The sequence below is a fragment of the Carassius auratus genome, chromosome 31 (genome assembly GCF_003368295.1).
Source record: "Carassius auratus strain Wakin chromosome 31, ASM336829v1, whole genome shotgun sequence".
Taxonomy (NCBI): domain Eukaryota; kingdom Metazoa; phylum Chordata; class Actinopteri; order Cypriniformes; family Cyprinidae; genus Carassius; species Carassius auratus.
The window spans coordinates 27,517,949-27,544,009 of record NC_039273.1 but is presented as its reverse complement, the minus strand read 5'-3'; the positions used below and the strand labels follow the sequence as shown (position 1 = coordinate 27,544,009).

The following is a 26,061-nucleotide window of genomic DNA, read 5'->3' as shown; positions in this document are numbered from 1 at the left end:
CACATGTTTGTGTTTTTGTGCCATTTTTTTCTAGTATAATTTTTAGTGAATTGGGCCCTAAACAATTCCAATGAGGGCAAATAAACAATACTATCAGCTGGTGCAGTGAATTCCCCCATTGCGTTTTTAACTTCAACAAGGCTTATTGCAATTGCATTTAATTGTCTGAATACTTTCATGAAACTTCAATGGCTTCTGTAGGACAAATAAAAAAATAAACCTTGCAGTTTTGTTCAGTGCTTGTTATTTTAAAGACATAGAAAAAGAAAAAGCATCAGCAGTTCTCATTTTAATCTCTGTCTGAACCACTTCATGCCTTACTTTTTGAATGCTTGTAATGGCTGGCTGTTGTTTGAATCCAACCTTAAAGACAGCGTAATCGTCAGGCAGAGTAGGTAATGCATTGTGTATGTTTGTTTGATGCTCCTCTATGCTTCTCCTCCACGCTTTAACCTGCAGTGAGTCATTTCAAAATAATTTCTTGTTGTTATGAGTCTGTCTAAGAGAAGGAGAGCTTCCTCTAGAAGTTTTTTTCATGGTTTCCTTCTTCAGGTTGCAATTCTTTTTAGCTTATAGAAAAGCACCCAGCTGATGCTATGACACACAGGTAGATCAACTGTCCTTGTACTTTTATGAAAGGGTCAAAAGACACATAAAGGTAATCAATATGGAGGACTGACCTTATCGCCGTAGATGTGGCCAGTCAAGCCAAAATCAGTGACCCTTGATGACCTCAGTGGATTGGGACTGCAGGCCACCTCTGTTTAATACGAGCTTGTGTGCACACTGTGACTCTTTTGACGATGATGTTTACACCATAACCTCTTCTCCTCACACAGGTAAAACTGGACATGCAGAGGTGGTGCGTGTAGTCTATGAGCCTGAGAAAATCAACTTTGCACAGCTGCTCAAGGTATTTTGGGAAAGCCACGACCCTACTCAAGGTAACATTTCATTCTGTCACACACAAAATCTTTCAAAAAAAATCTGTTATCATTAACTTTCCAAACCTTTCATTCTGACTTTCTTTTTTCTGTGGAACACAAATAATTTTTTTTTTACCTATGCAGTGAAATTGAATGAGAAAATATTGAGCTCTGAAAAGTACCTTAAAAGTAGGCCATAAGACTTTGTGTGATCTTATTGAATGTTTGCAACTTTTATTGCATGTGATAGAGCAACCAAAACATTCTTCTAAGTGTGTTCTTTTATGTTTCACAGAAGAAAGCAAGTCATACAGGTTTTGAAGAAATGACAAAAATGTCCTTTTTGGGTAAACTCTCCCTTTAAGATCATATTTAGTTCATTACTAGTTGAAACCCAATACAGTAGTTTTGTTTAACACTGTATTAATTAAAGAAAGGCTAAGCACAAAAAGCCATTTAAAAGCCTGTAAAAAAAGCTCTTTAACATAATACAATCTTAAGTTCCAGTAGTTTGAGAGCCACAAGAGGCCCATCTTGAATTCACAAAGAGGAGAGGCAACGGTTTGAGTGGCTGCAATCATGACCAGAGGATTCAGATCAGAGATTAAAGTGTCTCACTAACCAATCACATTCAGTCTGATGGAGATGCCAAGTATAATGCTCTGATTGTGTCTGTGGTGATGACTAACTCTCAGCTCTTTCTAATGTTCACACTGAAATCATTATGGTTTAACTTAAGTTTTTTTTTTTTTTTTTTTTTTTTTTTTAAAGGTGCACTAAGTTATTTTTACAGTTTTCCAGCTCAGAAAATTGATATAAAATAATGTATAATCACATGAGGTAAAGACCTCAGTCAAGTGTTCCGTCCAGTACAATACAGCTTTTTCAGCATAGTTAATGTCCTCTTCCCATCCAACAAAAATATCTTTGCTGAATCTATGAAGTCATATCTGGATCAAGAACAGACAAAACAGAGCTTTAATTGAAATTGCACTCTTCCCAAGAATTTCTTATCTTGTTGATTTGGGAGTTTGTTTCCCAAGAGACTAAAGTACTAATAGATGCTAATTTTGGACAGAAGATGCACTCAGTGGCTGAACTGCATGATTACATCATGGTTACATGACTTACTTTAGTTCTCAGATGTCTATATAGAGTTTAAGATTGAATATAAAGGTGTAGTTAACTCAAAAATTACATTTGTGTCGTAACCAGATCCTCAAACACCCTGTTTTAGCACTGACAATCACTACATTTTCTTTGATAGGAATGCGCCAGGGCAACGATGTTGGAACGGTCTATCGATCAACCATTTATGCGTATACACAGGAACAGCTCAGCCAGGCATTGCACTCCAAGGACGAATATCAGAAGGTATCCCTCTATACAGGCCTTTCATATCTTTCCCCTCCATATACAAACAACCCTCAGGTGATCAGTTTGTGGATCACTGGTTCAATAGGCTTCAGGATCCAGATATTACATGGGACATCAAGCACCAAAAGCAAAAATGTCCCTGAAAATATTATTGATATTATAGTTTTGGGATCTCTGCACTCTTCAGTCTACAATCCCCCCAAAAATGCTGGGTTTTTTCACCCCAACTTTGGGTCAAATATGGACTAACCCAACCTTTGGGTTAAACATTTAATATAAAAATCTAACCCAACTGTTTGGTTAGTTCATATTTGACCCAAAGTTCTGTTGAAACGACCCATCATTTTTAAATAATAACACAATACATTTGATAAATTATACAAAAATATAATCTATGAAAAATAAATAACAATGCAATAAACAAATATATTTAATTATTTATTAATAATTAAGTAGTATCATTTAGTAGTATCATTATTAGAGTTATTGTTATTGTTGGTGAGTATTGGAATATTAATGTGATGGTGTTAATTTCTTCACTTACTCAATGCATTTTAAGGCAAGTTAGGCAACAGGCTTAGTATTGTATTTTCCCTCCTGTCTACGACCATATCACGAACACACCTGCAATCCACCGGGTGACAACCACTGCTTTTAGAAAACAAAAGCTGTTTGTATCGACGGTACCCTCATATAATGGTATGCTCACACCTCTGGTCCCCAAGTGGACAGTAAGAAGGGACAGGTGTTGAGGATTACAGCCCTCAACGGTTCTTGCTCTGTTTGAGAACCTGCGAATCCATCCCAGATGAAAGAGGTTTTCTGCTAAGCAGGGAAATAGAATCTTACACATGAAATGGTAATTCTGTTTGTCTCGTAGACAGCTTGGAGAAGGGAGACTTTAAATCCGTGCACGAGGAGGTTCAAAGCCTTTCGGCATTGAGTGTGAATGCTGCCATCTGCATTATGCATATCTTTTTCCCTAATTGCAGAACAGCTCTGTTTGTCGAGCCGAAAATTGAGGTTTCTTGGTCTTGGTGGTGCATTGCATTACAAACCTGCATGCGGTTCACGTTAACAACCCCACCCTTTCCGTCAAAGCGAAGCCAGTTAGAACAATAGAAGCAGAGGAGCTGACTGTAGTTCTTACAGGCACTAATCTTCCCTACCATACCCCTGTAGTCTCATTTTCTTCTTTCAAAACCCTTCTCTCCCCTCTTTCCCTTGTGCATGATAATAGTTGTTTTTTTTTGGGGGGGGGGGGGGATTTTCCCTTCTCATTCCTTCAGATCAGTCCACAGTCTGAGATGAAATTAGTAGCTGTGTGTTCTGTACCTCACCGAAGCACTCATGCTCGGTATTCACGCTTTTACACATTATGGATAGTGTCGCATTAGACACATTTAACTATTGACGAGATGACCTTGACTGTCTCATCGTCGTCACAGAGTCCTTTCTTGCACTTCACATCAACTGTCGGCTGCTTTTGTGCTGGGGTTTCTGCAGCCTCTCTTTCCACATCAAAAGAGCCCAAATGAGCGGCGCAGTCACTCTTGCCTCAGCCCTCCATTTTAAACAAATGCTGAACACAATATCCAATATCTTTTCCTGTGATACTGTGCATTTGGTAACTCAGCAACTGATTCTTGGTGAAGGGAAGGATCTCACTGGACACTGATGTTCGCAGATACACTCACACATGCTCACAAATGAAGTCCTCGCTGTTCACAATCATTATTTTAGAGGCATATTAAGAACTTTTGTGGTGGAATAGATTTAATGATTTTGAGATCAGCAACCAGGGGATTTGAAGTGTCCAAATGAAGGAAGTGTCTTTTCTAACACACACACACACACTTATTCTTACAGACACAGGGTGTAGTGTTGGAACCCTGGGGATGAGAAAAGGGGACACAGGCCTCAGAGCGGGAAAAGCATATGTGTGCCATTTGTTTTTTCACGCAGCACTGGCTCCAGCTGATAATGACTCCCAGTTGTCTGCACCATTGGCCTCTGACATCCTGATCAGCTTCTTACTTCCAAAATCAGACACTTTTTAAAATCTATTTAGAATTTTACAGAGATTTGGTCTTCAATGCTGACTGGTTACAGCATTTGATCCCATGCATAACTTCAGCTTATGTGTTAGGTGCTATATCTCCTAGCATATAGATTCTGCTTTTTGAATTTGCATAATAAAGTAATGATGCCTTTTAATATTTTTTTATTCTGTTTTGTAAAAGGCCTTTTGTTTCTTATTGCTTTGGCAGAGCAGCCTTTTTGATTAGAGAATGTTTCAATGTTAATTGCTTTGTTTTCTTGCCCTGAAATTTCATGGACAAGGGTTCTGTTAATGACTGGAAATGAGAGCCATTCTATGGTCCTCTAAAATAGTTATGTTTCATAAAAACAGAGTATGAACAGATGTTCTTCCTCTTAGAAAATGGGTAATTTTCAGTTTGGTATGTTTCATGGTTGAATTCATGTTCATAGGAAAGTAGATTATTGCAGCAATGTGGTAATGCAAGATTTTGTTTTTGTATTTTCCTGCTTTGGTCAAACAGAAGCAATATTGACTATACTGGATCGTAACAGTGACATTTCCATATCCAATGTAGTCAGTGTATCACATTATTTGGTGATACAACTTGACTTGATTAGGTCAGAGAAACATGTTAAAAGAATTTGCATTGGAAAAAAAAGGTTAATTTCGATTACTATTAGGCCTTTTTTAGACATCTACCATGGGATCTCTGGGAGCATATAGCGAAGGCTATTTCAACTGGACAAACATGAGGGTTAAATCAAATATGCCCTGCAGCACTCTATTCTAGCTGGTCAGATGAAGAAGACAGGAGTTTATGAAGCTGCATGCTGTCAGAGAAGATTTTAGCTACACAAGGCTCTGCATTTCTCTGTTTCTGTTCTGAAACGCCTGCATACTCACACGCTCCCTCTAACGGCCATCTTTTTAACTACATCTCCCTTTTCTCTTTCTCTTACTTATTCGCTCCATCCTCCATTGTCTGCTGTCTCTCTCCCTCTCTCTCCACCCACTCCACCCCCTGCTGAGCCATCTGCGCTTCAGCAGGCCCTGTCTCCATGGCAACAAGGGAGGCTGCGCTGCCTCCTATTGGCCCGCTGCCCAAACGGCGAGGCTGCTGGGGGTCGAAGGTCGTCTGTAGAGTGCCGCCTCACCGGTGTTCTAATCAGCTGTTGACCTCTAGCCACAATGAAATGAGTGTCAGAAGGCAAGGGGTTAATAAAGCCTGGTCTGACTGGCAGCTGGGTCCATTATGAGTGAGGGACAGGAGAGGGAGCCCGGTGAGGGGGGTTGGAGGATGCTGGAGATGAGGGACTCCGGTCTTGGGTTGGGGGCCCATCTGTGTTGCATAAGGGAAGATTTGATGTCATCATAAATCTTGTTTGCAATGCTGTGTGTGGCTCCACTTGTTTTAAGCTGCTACGGTTTTAGCCTGAGGAGTAAAATTGCCAGTCTTCAGTGAAGGTTTTCTGTCGCTCCGATAAGAATGCTCAAGTGTGCAGATGCAGATTTGGCATAGTGTACAATTTTATGGATTAAGCAAGTATTTTTAGTCTTGAACTTGTCAGCCATTTTGGATTCCACCAAAAAAAAGGTGTAAGAAACTGCTGTTGAAGTAGGATATATTAAATGGATGTACTGACATAAGAATTGGAGAAAAATATTTTATATAATGTTAAATAACACTCAAAATCCTGACAAGCTAGGTTTTCTGGAAGACTGTTGAGATGCATTAACTGTTTTATGTACATCCATTTCACATGTTCCAAAAACCATGTCCAAAGATCATGAGTGCTTCATAGGATATGAAAATATAATACTAATAGAAAATATGGCTCCTTGGGGCAGACTTGTTCTCTATGAGAAGAGTGACTCTTCTGTGATATTTAAAGTCTTTAGCTCAAACGGAGTAGTGAGGCTGATGTTTTCGAATATTGTGAATTTAACCAGCTAGTTGCTAGGCAACCATCCATTCCATCCATCCCATAATTACACAAAATGTAATTAGCCATAGACCCTTCACACATGCAAAGTTCATTGAGTTTCACCATAGGGATAAAACGTTCAAAGCAAAGAATATTAATAATAAACCAGCACCAAAATGAGAGCAAGAGGTTTTTTTCTACTTTGCCTAGAAGATCTACAAATCTGGCTTCACTGGAAATTTGTATTACAGTCACATTTCTCAGTGTTTTTTTTTCTTAATATTTTGAATGAGCTTTATTTGTTTACTTTTATTTTTATACTTTCAGTTTTCATTTTCATTTTAGTTACATTTTAGCATTTTTTAAATACTACTATTAAAAAAAATATTAGGCCATATTATTTTATTTTATTATTTTTAAGTTTACTAAATTTACAATTAGTTTTTGGTCTAATATTTATATTTGGTTTTGTTTCAACTTGTTTTCAGTGTTTTAATATTCTTAGTTAATGATAATAACCCTGCTGGCCACTGCAGCGTGCCTCCTAATTCTTCCCTCATTTTAGCTGATATCTGCACACATTTACACCACTGACCTGCCTTGGCATCTTCGTTCAGATCACCTTCCAGATGATTCTCAATGCAAAACATGAATGCCATAAGTTAGCATCGCTTTTTTCCAAGAGCAGACCATATTAATGAAGAAAGTGACGATCACTCAGGGTTTAAATGAAGGAGATGGCTCTTATCGACCTCTGCAAGATTGTTTGATATTCAGTATCCTGGTCATACCTTTTCTTGTTTCGTTATGGACCATTAATTGGCGGAGACGATAGCACCATTCCGCATAAAATCATGTAAAATTCTGGTAAAAGTAACCACAAGGGGGCAGTGTGTTTTATCCACAGGGGCAGCGCTCCATTCGTCCACCCCCTGCCTTTGTGCTCATTTACTCTCTCTCACTTTCTTTCCTTCTCTCTGTCCTCACGTCTCAAGAACTTGGTGTGGCATGTTCCCATCTATTATCATCTCAATTAAGGGCTAACAAAAGACAGGTTTTTCCCCTCCGAGGCCTCTACATGTGTGGTTTACCTAGTCTCTGTGCGCCCTGAGCAAAATCCAGGAGATTGACTGCAGTCCACCAATTACACCTCCCCATCAATGTCTGCAAGAAATCACAATGGCCTTAATTAGCGACTGCAGGCTCACTCTATTACACACTAGCGCAGTTAAAGCCCAGTCGCACCTTCACCACCAGTCTGCATGGATAATATAATGTGGGCTGTAATTACAAGGGAGGAGGTGTATCGGAAGTGGGTGTTTGTGGCTTTTTTACTTTTATTGTGTGGCCTTCCAATTGATTTTTCAAGGAACAGTTCACCCAAAAATACAAATTCTGTAATTATTTACTCACCCTCATGTCATTCCTTCCGTGGCTTTTTCTTCCAGGGTCCAATTATTATTATTACAATTTTTTTTTCATAGGCTGCGTGCTGACTTTTTGTTGTTGTTGTTGTTGTTGCTGCTGATGAATATCCCAACCACACGATCAATATAATGTTAGCAGATGAAGATAGAAGCTGGAAAACTCCAAAAAACGAAACAACAAACACCACAAAGGATTAATAAAAGTGACCCATATGACTTGTTTTCTAAAGTCATGTGACAGTTTTGTGTGAGAAATACTCAAATTCATGATTCACTTTCAGAAAATGTAAAAAGCTCTGATTCGTAAATAAATCATGGGATCATTCTTTTCAGTCAGATGTTTAATGAATCAATAAAACCAGTCTGAATGATTAATTCACAAATCAGACTAATAAATGTAAAATGATAAATGTATAAATAATACATTGTTTCTTGTGAAATGATTGGAGATTGTATATTTGGGTCAAATAATCCTTTAAAAAAATATTTTCCAAAATGCTATGGCATGAACTATTGTTGTTTTTTTTAATGCTTTTGTAAAATAATTATATTTTTTAGGCATACACATATAACTTTGCTATAGAATTTAACAGTTCACTAGTTTGCTGCAGTGTTATTTTAGTATTATTTAGAGTTTATTTTCATTTAGGTCTATTTTTTAGTAATCTTATGTGCCTTTTTGTCATTCTTATTAGCTTTTTATTTTGTATTACTATTTAAGTTTAATTCATTTCAGTTTCAGTTTTTATTTATTTTCGGTATTTGTTTTTCAGTAATTTGAGTTCTTCAAACTTTACTTATTTCGCTTAGCTGCCAAGGGAACATCTATAATTTTCATTTAATTTAAGATTTTAATCTCATATTTATATTTATTTCATTTCATCTTAATTTCAGTTAACAAAACTGTGCTTAATAGTTTTATAATGTGGTTAATACTTTTAGTTAATGAAAAAAACCCTGGTTTGCCAGTGCCAGTGTATTTTGCCATCAGTGGCCCATGCCAATGTTTTTGACAGCTACAAAACAGACAGACACAGAAAGAAATGATGGGCCAGATTAGACTGCAGTGGACTGATGTGATTAAACTGAATGAAGAAGGGAGCCGAGGTGTTTGGACGAGTATTTTCTAGGTCTCTTGGTTTGAGGTATTAAACATACTGTACCTGAGTCTCATTATAGAGTGTGTGTCTGTGTGTGACTGCGGGCCATGCGTGGACTAATTAGCTTTTCCCCCGGCCGCTCTGCGACCGCTCCTGTTATTTCCTGACCAGCTTGCCAGGCCGTCAGCCCCTCTTCCCCTCCCCCACGTGTGGCTGTTCTAAATGGAGACTCAGTGCATGCTGCTCCTCGACATCCTAATGTACCCGACCAGTTGGTTTAACAAACACGGTGCTGCCAACCATCTGCCGGCCAAATCTGTCTTCAAATTGCTTTAGTAACAAACTGAACTTTTCTTTGCTCAGTTCTGCTCTCGCTTCCTGCATCCTGCCTTCCTCAGTGTGCTGCTCTCTGCTCCTCGACCCAGGGCTCTCTCCTGCTCCTCGCAGCTGGCTATTGCTATTTTGTCTTGTCTATTCTGTTCTCATCTCATCTCATCTCATCTCATTTAGGTTCCTTTTATCTTGTTTTTTTCTCATCTTGCATGTTCTTGTCTCTTAACATTTGTTCTTAGTGTACATCATAGAATATATATTATTCTGTTGTAGTATCGTCTCATCATTTCTCTTTAGCCATTGTGATCTGTTGTCTCGTCTCATCTCGTCTTATTTATTCCGACCTCTTCTCATCTCGTCTCATCTTCTCTGATCTCATTGTCATCTAATTTCGTCTTGTTTTACCTCATCTCATCTGTTTTATTGTTTTGGTCTCTTGTTTTCTTTTCTCATCCTCCCTTCCAGTGTTATACATTTCTACATTAATTTTGTATTTTTTTTATGTCAACATTTTTGTCTAGTTGTAGTAATATTGTAAAAAATGCATAAATATTGATATTCTATCAAAGTAAAAAAAATAAAAATAAAAGGTTTAATAGAGTAATTGTTTAATTCATTGGTGTTTCATAAACTGTTTTTTTTTTTCAAATGATTTTTGTCAATTATTTTATTATTTTAGTCAAATTTGAGTAAAAATAACTCAAATTAATGAATGACAAAACATTGATAATAATTAAAAAAAAAACATGGTTATCTGTTAATTTGTCATCCAGTGTTAATGTCAGTCTTTCCAAACAAAAATTATTAATTAACACTTTTTTTTTTACATTTGAAAAAGAAATACATGAAAAAATAGAAACAATAAACAAGAAACAATAGACAGAATATATTTTAAATCAGTTATACAATATCAAATGTTCTCATCAAATAAAATGTTACTTACATAACTAAAATTAGATTACAATGTAGTCAAATTGTAGTTGAATGACATGACATGAAACTAAGTTTAATGGAGATTTTCGTCTAAATAAAAAACTATGACTAAAACCTAGAACTGTAAAAAATGAATTGCACTTCTTTTTTTCTCTCTTTTCTCTGTATTTTACACCTCATAGTTTGACACATTGCATCTCATAAAGAGATTCTAACGTGTCCAGAGAAACTTTGATTATTTCCTTCTGTGTGATCTGAAATCTAATTAAAGCCCACAAACCCAAAGCATCAGAGCACATTTATGCCTACAGTCGAGCATGACCGAACTACTGTCTCCAGATCAGATGGCTGGCTGTCTTTATGGGTTTGTCTTCCCTCTTTACCATCTGACCACTGGTCCTCCCATCCCATTTTCTCCCCTCGTTGTTCTTCTAGCGACTCCAGACTTCATTTTCCTTCATGAAGATATCCTCAAGAGACCTCAACAAATGCTATAGAACAGATTTTTGGCACGGGAGAACACATGGCCTTAAACATCATTATGGACAGAAGCACAGAGCTGCCAGGAAATAAATGGTGCCACCTTCCTCAACAGCCATGCCAGTATCACTGCCAGCAGATGAGTTTTCAAAGACACAGACCCTGATCTCAAGGGCAAATCCAGCACAAAAGCAAATGCATGCCCTCTAAAGCGAACCAGTTTGAACTACCATGCATAGGTACCTCCACCCTTAGAATCCTTTAGATGCGTATTCTCTATTTATTTACCGTGGTCCAATATTTCACATTTCACACTTCTGTAGTAAGTTTTGTCTGTGTATAGACACTGCAGGCGGTGACATAGCACACATCTGATTTCCTGTGCTCAGGAAGTAGAAATCAGCAGAGACCATGACAATTGAAACAGTTTGTGCATGGATCTCTCATCTAATTCAGCTAGTTATCTGAATAAGGTGTTAAATAAGAAAGACAAAATAATGCAAAATATGTAGAGCGGTGGGCCGCGAGGACTGGAATTGAGAACCACTGTTCTATAACAATGCTTATTTTGTCTTCAAAAAAAAAATGTAGGTGTGGTTTATTTGACACATTTTGCCTCAACCTCATATAATTTCGAACCTGAATGACTTTATTTCTTCTGTAGAACACAAAAGACAACCTTTTGATGGATGTGTCTGGGTCATCCTGTTGTTTTGGGCATTTTCTTTAATTGTATGAACAAAATAGTTCAGAAAGAAGTCAGTTACACATTATTTTGATAGTCCACTTTAAACATTCTACTAACTCTAAGTTACTAAAGATTAAATCTGTGTCTGTAATGTTGACAAGTGATCTCAGTCCTGGAGACGAATGTCTGCTTCTATGCAAAGACCTGTAATAAAATATGCTCGAACGGAGTACATATTTGAGCATTTTGAATGTTCAAGTGGCATCAATTAATCAATGGAAGTTAATTAATTTACTAAAAATGAATATTCTGTCATCATCCTTGTACACCTTGCTAGTACTGGGTTTGACCCCCTTTTGCCTTCAGAGCTGCCTTAATTCTTCGTGGCATAGATTCAAGGTGTTGGACATTCCTCAGAGATTTTGGTCCATATTGACATGAGAGCATCACGCAGTTGCTGCAGATTTGTCAGCTGCACATCTAATGCGAATCTCCCGTTCCACCACATCCCAAAGCTGCTCTATTGGGTTGAGATCTGGTGACTGTGGAGGCCATTTGAGTAAAGTGAAGTCATTGTCATGTTCAAGAAACCGGTGTGAGATGATTTGAGCTTTGTGACATGTGCATTATCCTGCTGGAAGTAGCCATCAGAAGGTGGGTACAGTGTAGTCATAAAGAGATGGACATGGTCAGCAACAATACTCAGGTAGGCGGTGGTGTTTAAACAATGCTCAAATGGTACTAAGGGGTCCAAAGTGTGCCAAGAAAATATCCTCCATACCATAACACCACCACCAACAGCCTGAACCGAGGGGACAAGGCAGGATGGATCCATGCTTTCATGTTCTTTACACCAAATTCTGACACCATCCGAATGTTGCAGCAGAAATTGAGACTCATCAGACCAGGCAACGTTTTTCCAATCTTCTATTTTCCAATTTGAAAATTGTAGTGAATTGTAGCCTCCGTTTTCTGTTCTTAGCCGACAGGAGCAGCTCCTGGTGTGGTCCTCTGCTGCTGTAGCCCATGCGGTTCAACGTGTTGTGTGTTCAGAGATGGTATTCTGCATATCTTGTTTGTAACGAGTGGTTATTTGAGTTATTGTTGCCTTTCTATCATCTCTATCCAGTCTGCCCATTCTCCTCTGACCTCTGACATCAACAAGGCTTTTTCGTCCACACAACTGGTGCACAACTGGATATTTTCTCTTTTTCGTACCATTCCCTGTAAACCCTAGAGATGTGCGTGAAAATCCCAGTATCAGAAGTTTTTGAAATACTCGGACCAGCCCGTCAAGCACTGACAACCATTCCATGTTTAAAGTCACTTAAATCCCCTTTGTTCACCACTCTGATGCTCGGTTTGAACTTCAGCAAGTCGTCTTCACCACATCAAGATGGCTAAATGCATTGAGTTGCTGACGTGATTTTTCTGATTAGCAGTTTGTGTTACCAAACAATGTAACAGGTGTACCTAATAAAGTGTCCGGTGATTGTGTGTGTGTGTGTGTGTGTGTGTATAGTTAATATAAAAGTTTTCAGACACACCTCTTAATTATTGAGCCATGCAGTGTGCATTTTCTGAGCTCAGTATATTCAATCCTGGCACCATAAGCTGTTATTGTAGAAAAAGAATTTTATGAAATTTCTTTAGAGATTTATGCCTTTATTTCTCATTGTAAAAGATAAAAATATTAAGGTTGGGAGGAGGGGTAAAAAATGGCAAAAAGATTAAAGTGAACTTTTCCTTTAAAGTCATAATTTGGAGTATGTGTATATTACCTTTAAAAGTAGTTAGTCTTTGCCTCTAATATTCCTCTTGTTAATTTGATGCTAGCTTTATGACACCTTGCTTTTTCCTTCTAATTTTACTGTTTCCCTTCTTTAGTTTAAAATTGCTTCACCAAAAAAATTAGGCTGCTTATCTCTGACTCTCACATTTCTCTCTCTTTTTTTTTTTTTTGTACTTAACCAGGACATGCAGGTATTTGCATACCAAATGACTGATCTGTCTGACACGCAAATTAATTAGTCTGAATTTCAAGCGTGCAATTTCAGCATGCAAACAAAACACAGGAACATGTCACCAAACAGCTCAGCACCACGCCATCACCTACTCCACCGCATGTTTCAGAGATGACTCCGTAATCATTTCACTCCTGACATTTGGAGGGATTCAGAGGTATATTAGCATCCAATGCACAAGGCCTGATGTCTTTTGATTTCTTTGATCCTATTTTTAATAGCACCTTCCTGTTTTTTTGGTTAATCACAATGTAGATTGTATTCTTATCTAAACACTATTTGAATCTATCTGAGATAAAGCATCATTTGAGCTCATACAGCACCAAAATAACGGTCATTTGCATTTAATCTCAGTTGTCTTTCCAGTTAAACGAACTGACGTGTCGCATGTAGTCAGCGTTGACATCATCCATCACGGTGTCCCTCAGAGTGAAGCTTAAGGTCTTTGTCTTCATTCTTTGAATTAAAGAGGCTGTGCATGAGGTCACTGGAATCAGGCCCTCTGTGTTTGTCTGTGGATGGTGTTTGTCTAGCCTCTTTGTTTGGGAGGACTCTGGGTCCCTGTAGGCTGACGACCCCCTTTCCGAAGCCGCATGAATTGAGCATCACTCATGGGTGGGGTGAACCGCATGCTCCCTGGAGGTACAGTGACCCCTGACCACGGGAGGCATGTGGCATAATGAAGATATGATTGAATAAGTGCACAAATGAATAAAAGATAGAACTGACATGCAGAGAGAAACACTCATCTTAGTCTCTCTCTTAGTGTCTGCTGATTGAAGTAGATCTATTTTACAGACGGGCCCCACTTAAAAACATAACCATATGCTGTCCACACTAGACACGATTTCAAGTCAAAGCATTCAACGATTTCTACCTGTGACTTGTTCCATGTTTGATTCATATAAAAATGACTCTTCCTCAGAGAATAAAACCATTTGCTGGTTTTGAATGGCCGTCTCAACATCAATGCCACTCAAGGAGCTCAAGGACAAAAGGATGAGGTGAACAATAACGACAGACCAGAGACCATGTGCCACACTGGGGACTGGAATTCAATTGTAGGCTAGAGTCAGGCTAAAACAAAAGGATAATGAGAATAAACCAGGCGACATCTCTTTGCTTTTTATTCATTCATCCTCATAGCAGTTTCAAATCAAAGAGCCGGACATTATTTACATTCCTTGTGCTCAGCTGCTATAAAAAAAAACCTTTTTTTTAATTTGAATGTTGTTCTCTACATCAAAGACACATAAAGCTCAGTAAATCCTCCACAGAGAAAGGAAAGAGGTTAACATAGGATAAATAAACCTAAGATTTGCATTTGAATTCACTTCCTATCTGTACTATACAGTGTGTGTGATTACTCAGTGTTTTGAAGATGTTTTTTTTTTTAAATTAAGCTCACCAGTGATGCATTTATTTGAGCAAAAACACAGTAAACAGTAATTCCATAAAATATTACAATTTTAAATCTATATGTATATTTTTTAAATGTCATTTATTTCTATGATGACACTGCAATGTTTTAAGTGCCAAAATGTATTGAACACCAAATGTATTCTGACAGATTTTTTTTCAGGATTCTTTCATAAATAGAATATTCAAAAGAACTGTATTTTCTTAACCGTGTAAGTCTTTACTGTCACTTTTGATCAGATAAATGCATTCTCGCTGAATAAAAGTATTAATTTCTTTCAAAAAGCTGATACCAATTAGACGTTCTTGCATTGGTATAAAAATAAAATGTGACCCTGGACCACACAACCAGCCTTTAGTTGCTGGGGTATGTTTTTAGTAATAGCCAAAAAAATTTGTATGGGTCAAGATTATAATTTCAATATTATATTATTCTTTTATGCCAAAAATCTATTAGAATATTAAGTAAAAATCATGTTCCATGAAGATATTTTGTAAATTTCCTACGATAAATATATCAAAACTTAATTTTTGATGAGTAATATGCATTGCTAAGAATTCATTTGGACAACTTCAATGGCGATTTTCTCAGTATTTAGATTTTTTTTTTTTTTACCCTCAGATTCCAGATTTTCTAATAGTTGTATCTCGGTCAAATATTGTCCGATCCTAATAAATCATACATTAATGGAAAGCTTATTTATTCAACTATTCTCAATTCAAATCTCAATTAAACACTTATGAAGACTGATTTATAATGATACAAGTGACATGAACATACTGGTACATTGCATGTACAATTTAAATCTCCAGTACAGCAGTAGTCATACTAAATGTTTTACTGCACACTACCCCGATAGACTAATCAATATCAAGTATTCCAGAGTGAGTGTAATAATACTTCCAGTTTTCTAAATGAACAGAAAATTAAACTCATCTTAATGTTCTCCATAATTAGCTCTTGGCTCACAGCTCTGGTCTGTTTTCAGGAAGGTTCTTGCTTCAGCTGTTCATATGTGTGTTCCAAATGTAGAAATGGAAATTGACAACTTGATATGCTATTATCAGTAAATTGGTCATATACCTCTTCTCTTTGATAGCACAAAACTGTGTCATGCTGCCCAACAGCACGTCTCCTTGGTGACTGTTCCTGCTAATAGCTGCACATGTGATGGAGAGGGAGCTGGTGATGGTGTGTTGATGGGTGGAGCCAACCCCTGTGCAGGGCATCAGAATGCTGGGATTTGCTGCATTTGGCTCATGCCAGCTTGGCCAGCTGCTGGTTGGCACTTGCCTGCTGAGAGTGGTGGTTGATGGAACAGACCCGGAGTTCTTGTGCGGTGTTATTCGTGAAGGCATTGCTAGGCCATGTCAGATGGCTTTACTGACTCAAAACAGAAAAAAATATCACACTTTTACTTACTTTTTATGATTACATAAATGTTTAAAATATGTATATTTGATTTCAAGTTCCTGGTTAGTTCAGAAAACAAAGGAAAAATGACATTATAGTGAGACAGTTGTGAACTCTGAAATGCCTTTCACTGATTCACAGATTCATTTGGTCTGATTCAAGACACTAAGGCACTTAGACACTAAGGTGACATCATGTATTACAGACCTATAGGGCCCTTGGCGCAAGTCCACGAGGGCGCATTGAGAGGTATTTTTGGGACAGACTCGATTGTCACGCCAGAAATAATGGTGTGGTCTGGTTGCTTTTGCTTCTGCCATCTGGGCATTAGACAATATGTACATGCTTCTATAAATAATGTATACAGTTGTAATAATACATAATGTTCCTTTTGAACTAAGATTACAATTTTAACACATAATAAATGTGTGTGAGTTTCAGATAAATTTACAGTTTTAAATATAAATACTAGGTTTACATACAGTCATTGGCACTCTTGGTAAATATGATCAAAGAAGGCATTCCCATTTAAAGTTCCAGTCATGGCTGATAACTGAATATGCTTTAATTTGTTTTTGGACGAGCTAGGATATTTTTTCTTGTAACCTTCCAAAACAACATGTGTTGATGTAGGTTCTGTTTGACAAGGTTTTCTAAGCCAGAGACTCAACTATTTTCTGCAATTCTCCAGCTGTGACCCTTGGAGAGTCTTTAGCCACTCAAACGCTCCTTCTCACCATGCATTAGGACAATATAGACACCTGTCCTCTTCCAGGCAGTTTTGTAACATTTCCTGTTGGTTGGAAAATCTTATTTATTGCCCTGATGGTGGAAATGGGAATTATCTCTGCTCTAGCTCTTTAGTAAAGCCCCTCAGTAAAGCCCTGACATTTGGTTCTATTTATTTAATGAATTGTAATGCGATCGTATTATTCAACGGATTATTATGTTTGCGATATCAATTGCTCTTGAGCGAAATCTCCTCCCATCCGTTGTCTGATTGGCATTTCGCTAGGATTCCTGGGTAGTTAAAGTGTGCAGAGCCTGCATCTATGCGGGCTTCGTGGAAGACCGCTTCAAGGGTACAAAGGGGGCACTGCTGAGCACACTTCAGAGCATTAAAATGCTGAATGAGGACCGCCTACGGACTGCACGCGCAATTTAAGTCCACCAGACCGAAAGTACACATGAAGTGCGCCATTTGGGACAGGGCCTAATTTGCGCAGCAAGTTCATGAATCTTTTTGACCGACTCATTAAAAATAACTGGTTCTTAAGAGAACTTTGTTCAAGAATTGGACATTGGGGGAAGTTGCATTCATTGTTATGTACAGGAAACACTAAAGCCTGGGATGTGTATATACAGTAGTCAACATTTGAAGTGGATCAAAAACAATTTATTAAAGTTGTCCTAAGACAAGAACGCATGAAGGTTTTATTGAAGGCATTTATTTGATGAAAGGTTTTGATCAACTTCAAATGCTGACTACTGTATATGTATTAATTATTATTATTTTATTATATATATATATTTATATATATATATATATTTTTTTTTTTTTTTTTTCTCACTTGTCTCATTTTAGTCACAATCTGAGCCACAACCTGTGCATCTATAAAAGAAATATCTCATGTATTATTTTCAGAAGGGTGCATACTTTAGAAAAGACCATTTTGGCTGTTCTGGCTGAACTGAGGCTTACGTTTATCAAGATATATCATGCCACCAGATAGACCATCACCAAATCATTTTTTCTAACTATAATAAATTAGCCTGGGCTGCCATGTAAATGCATGCTGGTCTTGTCAGCAGTTTTATTTTTATTTTTTTAATTTTAAGTGTTTTTTTCAAATTCCATGACAATGTAGCAACCTCAATTTTCTGTACAGAATGAAATTTTTCATCTGGTGAAAGCCTGCGCATTTGCCTGCATACCTTCCAGTTGAACCTGTATTAATTTGTCTTAATTGGCGGAGCTCCCTGTGGCCCCTTAGGGCACCTGATGGATGGATGGATTGATAGATGCACAGGGTTTGCTAGGACTTTATAAAAAGAGAGCGACAGAGAGAGAGATGATATGTCTGTACCTAGTCTCCTGTCTCCTGCAGCTGCTCCTAACAGGTGCATAACTGCTTCTTGCCAGATGGTCAGCAAAATATGGTAGTTGGCAAGTTCCTTCACAGAATCAACCCTCCCTCTCACACAGGCACTGAGACGTAGAGATGGAGAGAAAGAGGTTAGAGAATGGGAAAGTTTGGTGACTAGGTGCTATTGCAAGCAAAACTCATTTTTCAAAACCTTGACTTGTAAGGCATGTCAGGTGTCACAATGTCAAAAATTTAGAGAGTTCTTATGCAGCCTTTCTTTCCAAAGATGGGAAAGGCAGAGGACTTGAACAATAAGCCAACTGAGGCAGTGTGTTACAGTCATTTACTAAGGGATGTTGTTGGGCACAATACAAAGTGCAGCTTTAATAAACAATGGCAATAAAATGTATTTTTATTTTATTAATCCGTGGTAAAAATAAACAAAATATCCTTTTAAATCAAACTTTTCAAATTGCCAATATTAATATTCATATTTAATATATTTTCATAATATTCTAATTTCAATATATTAATATGGACTTACATTAATACAAAAACAAAACAAAGAAAGTAATATAATTCTGCAGACATTTCCACAATGCATTGTGTAATTAAAATGAGTAAAACACCTTTGGAAAATTCCTTCATATTACCACAGTACACTGGACCCTCTTTTACAGACTTTTTTTTTTTAGAGTGTTGGTGTAAATGTAAAATTGACTTGCAGCCACAGTTGGCTCGCTAACAGCTTTTAATGTGGCTGATCCAATCAGATTTCAGCATCAGAACTAGCTGTTTTATTAAGTTCAGATGTCCTCGGGTTAGACTGTCCACAGGTAAAGGTGGGTTGTGTAACTGTAATCGGGTGCGGTGATCTCTTTAGTTTCACAAAAGCCACAGTCCCACTGCTTTCTCTCATCGACCCCAAACAATCAAACTCTGACTGAGAAAGAAAGACAAACGGAGGCAGATCAATATAGACTCTCTATTCACCAGCCATGTGGAAGCCGTGGATGCTGTAGGGATCATTGGGAGTGTGTGCCTGGCCTCAGGCTTTAGGAGTGCAGGGTACTCATACTTTCAATAATCCTCCTAACGGACTACTTTGAACATCTGGAATGAGAAGTGAACATCTGCCATTCCCTCTCAATTTAGAAATCTCCATTACTCCCTTTGTCTCTCACTAAACGAATGTTGCACTGGCACACAAAGTATTTACCATGCGCCTGAAAGAGAACACCAGGATGTTAAATGTAATGGAAGAATATTGCCAACCCTAAAATATATTTATTATTACATGTACAATTCTGTTAAGAAGTTTCACCCTGTAAGATATTTTTGATTTTATGTTGTCTTTTCTTTTATTTACCAAAGCTACATTTATTTGATCACAAATATAAAGAAAAAAAAATTTTTTCTGTTTTATTATATTTTTAATTGCATTTTTTAGCACATTACTCCACTTTCAGTGTCACATGATCCTTCAGAAAACATTCTGATTTGCTGCTTAAGAAACATTTCTTATTATTATTAATGCTAAAACCAGTTATGCTACATAGTAATTTTGTACAAACCATTATACGTGTTTATATATATGGATATATATAATGTTAAAGATGGTGGAAATATTTTAAAAAATAATCTTTTTTTTTTAACTTACAACGTTTTTTAGTGAAAGGGACCTTTATTTCAACATTTGAAATCAGTGGATAAAAACAAAAAGGCTTGATTTATGTAGATTTCATATCATTCTTCTATTTTGTTCTAAAATAGGAAACTTACTTTAAGGCTACAACAAAAATACACTGATCTCAGCAGGCTAGATGCATTTAAACAATAAATGGCACTGTATATTGATCATAAATGGCCTTCTGTCGCAGATGCTGACTGAAGAGGGTTTTGGAGCCATCACTACAGAAATAACAATGACTAAGGAGTTCTACTATGCAGAAGACTATCACCAGCAATACCTCAGCAAGAACCCCAATGGCTACTGTGGACTGGGTGGCACCGGGGTCTCCTGCCCAATAGGGCTGAAGAGTAAAAATTAGCATGCTTTTACTGTCCTTTGGTTAGACAAATTGATATTAACTTGCCTTAATTGAAGCAATCAATAATACAATGACCAGACCACTGCAATACATGAAATTGTTGGATATAAAAATTATATGTGTGTTTTTGTGACCAATGTGTTTGATAGCAAAATCTACTGACATATTCTGTGTAATGCAATGTCATAGGTACATTAAGTGTGGCTTAAGTGCCTATATAATTTTTAGGTCCACTGTGTACTTGAGATTTAAATAAATGGTAGACACATTCTTGTCTATGGCAGGCAGGATTATGGGTTCATGTTTGTGTGCTTGTTCTAGATCCATCTGTCTGTTTGATTCGCATACATATCTATTCATCCTTCCATCTGTCCACTACCTACATGTATGTGTTTCCTTCCATCCCAGCCATGCAAACAAGCATTCTTGTCCCTTTCTAAAAATGTGAGTGCATATTTCATCTCCTCAATTAAAGACTGGACTGCAGTCCCACACAAAAAAACACAGCCTCTTGCATTCACACAGGAGAATCTGTGTATGTTGTACCAGGAACGCTGTGAAAAACAAAACCCTTTGATGATGGCACAAATAACTGTGCATGAAAACCAATTAGCATTCATAATGCAAAAAAGTGTTGTTTAAATAAATAGTTGACTACAACGGGTGCTGTCACTTTAAGAATGGAAAGAGCAGAACAGGAAACACAAAATTCTACCCATGGCTTCTAACAACATTATTGAGGTCTTATGAAGCGAAATGATTGGTCTGTGTAAGACAATTATTTTTGTGTGAACTATTTCTGGGGGGGGGGGGTGTACATTAATGCCATTGCGTCAAGCAGGTAAACTAATCTAGAAACTAGTTTTCTTTATAACTGTGTTTATAATTGTGCTTTGGCAAACTGTTCTAACTTTACCTTTGTGTAGTTTGATTATTGACTGTGATTTTACCATTCACAAAATAGAGCGAATGTGATATTCTTCTAAATAGTGAGCCAAAGACACAAATGCTTAAGTGTTCACAGCAAAAATAGGTATATTGGAAAGCAATTGGTGTTTATGGAGGGTCTCTGGTGGGTTTGGGCATGTGTAGTTTTGGCTAATCCTCTGAGCAGGTGGCTACCGCTCCATGCACCTATTCCTGTGCCACAGTCGAAGAGGGTCTCTCTGGGCAAGACTAGCATTGTTGCTCCTGGCACAGCTTCTAACAGGCTGCTTTCTGCAATGCTGTGAAACAAGGACACTCGATGACGCACGCACTTTGGTCCAGGAACCTGGGCCTGGAACACAAACACACACACACAGTGTTGACTTGGACTAGGCAAGTTAGTGACTCAGGTCACAAAAGTATATATATTTCACTTTAAAAGTTTATGAAGTATGCAACGCCTGATGAAGGTCACATGACCAAAAGATTTCAATTTAAAAAAAATGTTTAATTGTTATATTTACTTTAAAAAGACAAGCACTGATTCTTGCTTGCATAATGCTATACGATGACATTGAAATTAAATCATATTTAAATGAGACTGATCGCTATTTTATTGCAGCCAAGTCTCAAAACTACAGTAATAAATGTGGAATTTAGCTAAAATGTATTTTAAAATTAGGTTAGAGTACTTGGCAGTAACAGATGGTATGACTGCCATCTTCTGGTGGATAGTGAAACTCCATTTGAAGACAACCATTATAAAAATGGTAGCAAATGGGGATTTATTTTTGTAATTGAGATGATGCCTTCTGATAAAAGTTTACTTTTCTAAAATAATTTAATTCTTCTAAAATAATAATTGTCTCAACATTGAAATAAACACCAGTCAATATCCTTTATAAGTATGCATTGTGGTTTAATCACGCTTTCTCTCTTGAAGTAGCCTAATAAAACAAGTGTACACATTTTGGTTATTGTTGTAAGCTGCTGAATCTCAACTTTAAAAGCACATTTGATCATTGGTATTAGCCAGCTAATTAAAAAATATTATAATGTCATTATCATTGTCATGTCATCATCTAAAGTGTCTAATCCACTTGACCTACAGTATAAGGAAATGAGAAATTGTTAACATTAATATACTAAATAAAATAACTCTTAAATTGCTCCGTTTAGCCCGTAGCGTCAATGCCGGTCCATTAGAGGGCAGAAATTGCATCATTCTTGATGCGAAGCACAACTCGTATCCTCTAATCTAATCTTTTGTTTCAAAGAACTGATTAAAAATCAGCACGATGTAATTGCCAACACGATGTAATTACCAACACGTGGTTACAAAAGTCATCAGAATATAATATAATATAAAAATCAGCCATTTGAACGAATCAAACGAATGAATAAATGACTCGATTACTTAGTCATTAAGACATTACCACCGCCTACTGGCAGTTTTAGTTTATTATTTAGTGTATAATTTCATTAAAGAAATAATTTGATATTTTTATAGTAATAATAATAAAATTAAGAAACTAAATTATTAAAGTTATAGTTCACCCAACCAAAAATAACAATTCTGTCATCATTTACTTACATGGTCCGAAAGAGTATATGTAATACATTTTATCAAACAAAATATTTCTTGCTGAACCTCTTTTTTGTAATCTCTGTTTGATGCTTTGCATAACAATGACTTTAAATTATCTTTTCAGAGTAATTTCTCCAAATCTGATGTGCGATTAATTAGATGAATTAATCTCCACATCATGTAATTATTGAAAATTGTAATCGTTTACCAGCCCTAATTTTTATTTTAGCCTATGCCTTTGTCTCATGGACCATAATTAAATATGATTAAACTATGTCACATTTATGTTGATTTATCTATACTGTACATCATAAACTTCACAAGTCATCAGACCACACCACAGTTTTAAAACCAAACTTTTTTTTTTAATACTAACAAAGAATCATCTCAACTACTTGTACATGGCTACCATGAATATTTGTACAAAAATGCAGTAAAAATATTATTGATTAATATATACAGATATGTCTCTTTTGTGTCGGCAGGCAGGACGCACATGTAGATGACAAGATCACCAATGGTTTTGCTCGAGTACACACAATACAGATATTCTTTCCCAACATCAGTGACACTAACTCCAGATCACAGACTTTGAGAACAGCGATAATATCATGTCTTCAGGAGTACATGAAAAATAAAAGGAAACACAGTTACTGAGTGACAGTGTGTACAGTCATGTGAATAAGAAAGTGCAATACAGAACAATACAAAAATCTTAAATTACATTACGGTAAGGAAGGCTGGCAGCATGTGAGACTGCAATAGATTTTTGTCATTGTGAGGAGAGAATACGTGAAGAGCTGATTGGCCAAGCGGGCAATAATGAATTGGAAGGGAAAGTCCAAGGCAGTGGATGGTTGGTTGGTATCGATTTTGATATATTGCTCTCATCCCATTAGTTTACACATTTATCCTATTGACATGTACTATGCCTCATGTTTATTTTCAGAGAAGAGGACCAGAGTGTGCACTGCTCGTCTTGTGAGCAATAGATCAAATAAGGCTTGAGGTTGTGGTAGCATAATGGAACATCTGTGTGTCATGATGCAGATGTCAAGAGAGAGCTGTCAGTACCCTGTGTCCAAAACAGTGAAAGAGTCACTGCTTCAGGGGGATGGTGTGTATTATTTCTACATTCTTTCTGGCTTATGGACACACACAGATGAGTTGCAAACCAACAGCATTTGGACCAAAGAGCAATCCAATTCAACGGAGCTTTGAGAAAAAAACAGCTACCACCCTTAACAAATCGTGAACACGGAACAACAGGTGTTTAAGCCAGATAACCTCCTTAAAGGAGTCATATGACTTTGCTAAAAATAACATTATTTGGTGTATTTGGTGTAATGCAATGCATTTATGCGGTTTAAGGTTCAAAAAACACATTATTTTCCACATACTGTACATTCTTGTTGCTCCTCTTTGCCCTTTCTTTCTGAAACGCGTAGATTTTTACAAAGCTCATCGTTCTGAAAAGCAAGGTGTACACTGATTGGCCAGCTATCCAGTGCATTGTGATTGGCCGAATACCACAAGTATGTGACGGAAATGTTACGCCCCTTACTGTGATGCCGTGTCCTGGTGCGACGAGACAAAAACAATAAAACCCAATACAAATGAGGCATTTGTTGCATCCAGTGGGGACATAATTATAGATTATGACTTACATTGTTTTTTTACGCATTGCATCGCGTGTAAACATAAAGCCATTTGTCTGCATTTGTGATCGGAGAAATGACAAACAACAAGCGCTACTCTACATTGCTCAAAACTCATTTTGAACAAATTATTTAAATATGAAAACATACTTACAGGTTGTGAGTAAGAACAGCCAGCATTGTAAGTTCAGGAAACAGTCCTCCGTTAAATGCGTTGCACACACACAAATATTTGGGTTGAACCTTTCTGGAACAGTATCGTAAATACAACTTAACCACTGATTTCTAGTTGTTTCCTCTTTTGGAAGGCCAAACAAAGTAGTTACACTTTCATGATGAAACACACAGCATCTCCACAACACGATAGCGGTGGCAACAGAGAGAATAAAAGTTACTCCTCCTTTCTTTGTGTGATCATTTGGGCGGTTTTATGCTAATCTTCCCATATCGTGACGGAGACATGTGGGGCGTGTTAGAACGAGCGGTTACAGGGGAGTGTGGGCGAGTCTTAACTTTTATAAAGAATATCTCTTTGGGTTTGAGACTTTAGTCTTTGCAACTTTAAGGATCATATCTGTGCACGAACAGCTTGTAACACTCCAAAGAGAAAGGAAAACTTAATATCTTAATATCAACATACTCGTACAATAACACTTCAACGTAGGGCGTTAGTCAAGTATCACATTAAAGGTTTAGTTCACCCAAAAATTAAAATCAGCCTGTGTTTTATTCACCCTTGAAGCATCCAAGGTTTATATGACTTTCTTCTTTCAGACAAATCCAGTCAGAGTACTATAAAAAATTGTCCTGGCTATTCCAAGCTCTATCATTGCAGTTAGCGGGTGTTGCAGTTGAACAGTCCACAAGTAGTCAAACAAAGCATGCAAATCCATAATAAAACATGCCGCATACAGCTCTGGGGGATGAAAAATTGCCTCCTGTAGTGAATCCATGCTGCATTATCTGTGAACATCTTTCACGTATGACAGATACCAGAAGTGAGAGAAAAGTGTTTATTATGTTTGAAGTATGGATATTTTTCTTACAAAAATACATGGATTTATTACAGGAGGCTAAATTCACCGCCGGAGCCGTCTGCAGCATGTTTTATTATGGATGTGCGTGCTTTAGTTCGACGACAAGTTCGATGACTTGTGGTCTATTCAACTGCAACATCTGCTGACTGCAATCTATGGATATTGTGTGTGCATGCCTTGATGTTATGTACTTACTTTAGATATATAAATAGCTTCTTTTAGCTAAATAATCCATAAATGAGTTAGGCACACCAAAAAGATACTGATTGAATAAGGAAAGTCGACATCACCATCCTAACTTTTGCTTTTTGTTACCCACTGTGTAATAGCACTTGGAAGATTTGTCTCACTAGCATCCTACTGTACATGTTTTCTTTGACATGATTAGAAATGAACTTGTTTGCGAAAAGTCTCAGACTACGAGGAGAACTGTGGATTTGGCCAGCTACATTAAATTCTAAAAACAACCGTGCGTAATACAGACTTCATTAAATGACATCTGATTACCCATTGATGTTATCTAATCTCTAAGATAGCTTGCAGGGAAAAAAAGGTTTCCCTCTTCAAAAGAGCACAAGCACAAAAAACAAAAAAACAAAAAAAAACAAAAAAAACAATTCACA

The 26,061-nt window shown here is 37.2% G+C and overlaps 1 protein-coding gene across 3 annotated transcripts in view; it reads left to right on the top strand.

The window, feature by feature from the left end:
* The window catches only part of LOC113051030 (mitochondrial peptide methionine sulfoxide reductase), a 67,648-nt gene extending 46,760 nt beyond the window's left edge, over window positions 1-20,888 (top strand). For all 3 annotated transcript variants that reach the window (XM_026214633.1, XM_026214631.1, XM_026214632.1), the window contains exons 4-6: window positions 840-944; window positions 2,194-2,300; window positions 20,058-20,888. In XM_026214633.1, the coding sequence (XP_026070418.1) occupies window positions 840-944; window positions 2,194-2,300; window positions 20,058-20,228 (383 nt within the window). In that variant the 3' untranslated portion in view covers window positions 20,229-20,888. The remainder of the gene's footprint in view (window positions 1-839; window positions 945-2,193; window positions 2,301-20,057) is intronic.
* The last annotated feature ends 5,173 nt before the right edge of the window (window positions 20,889-26,061 follow it).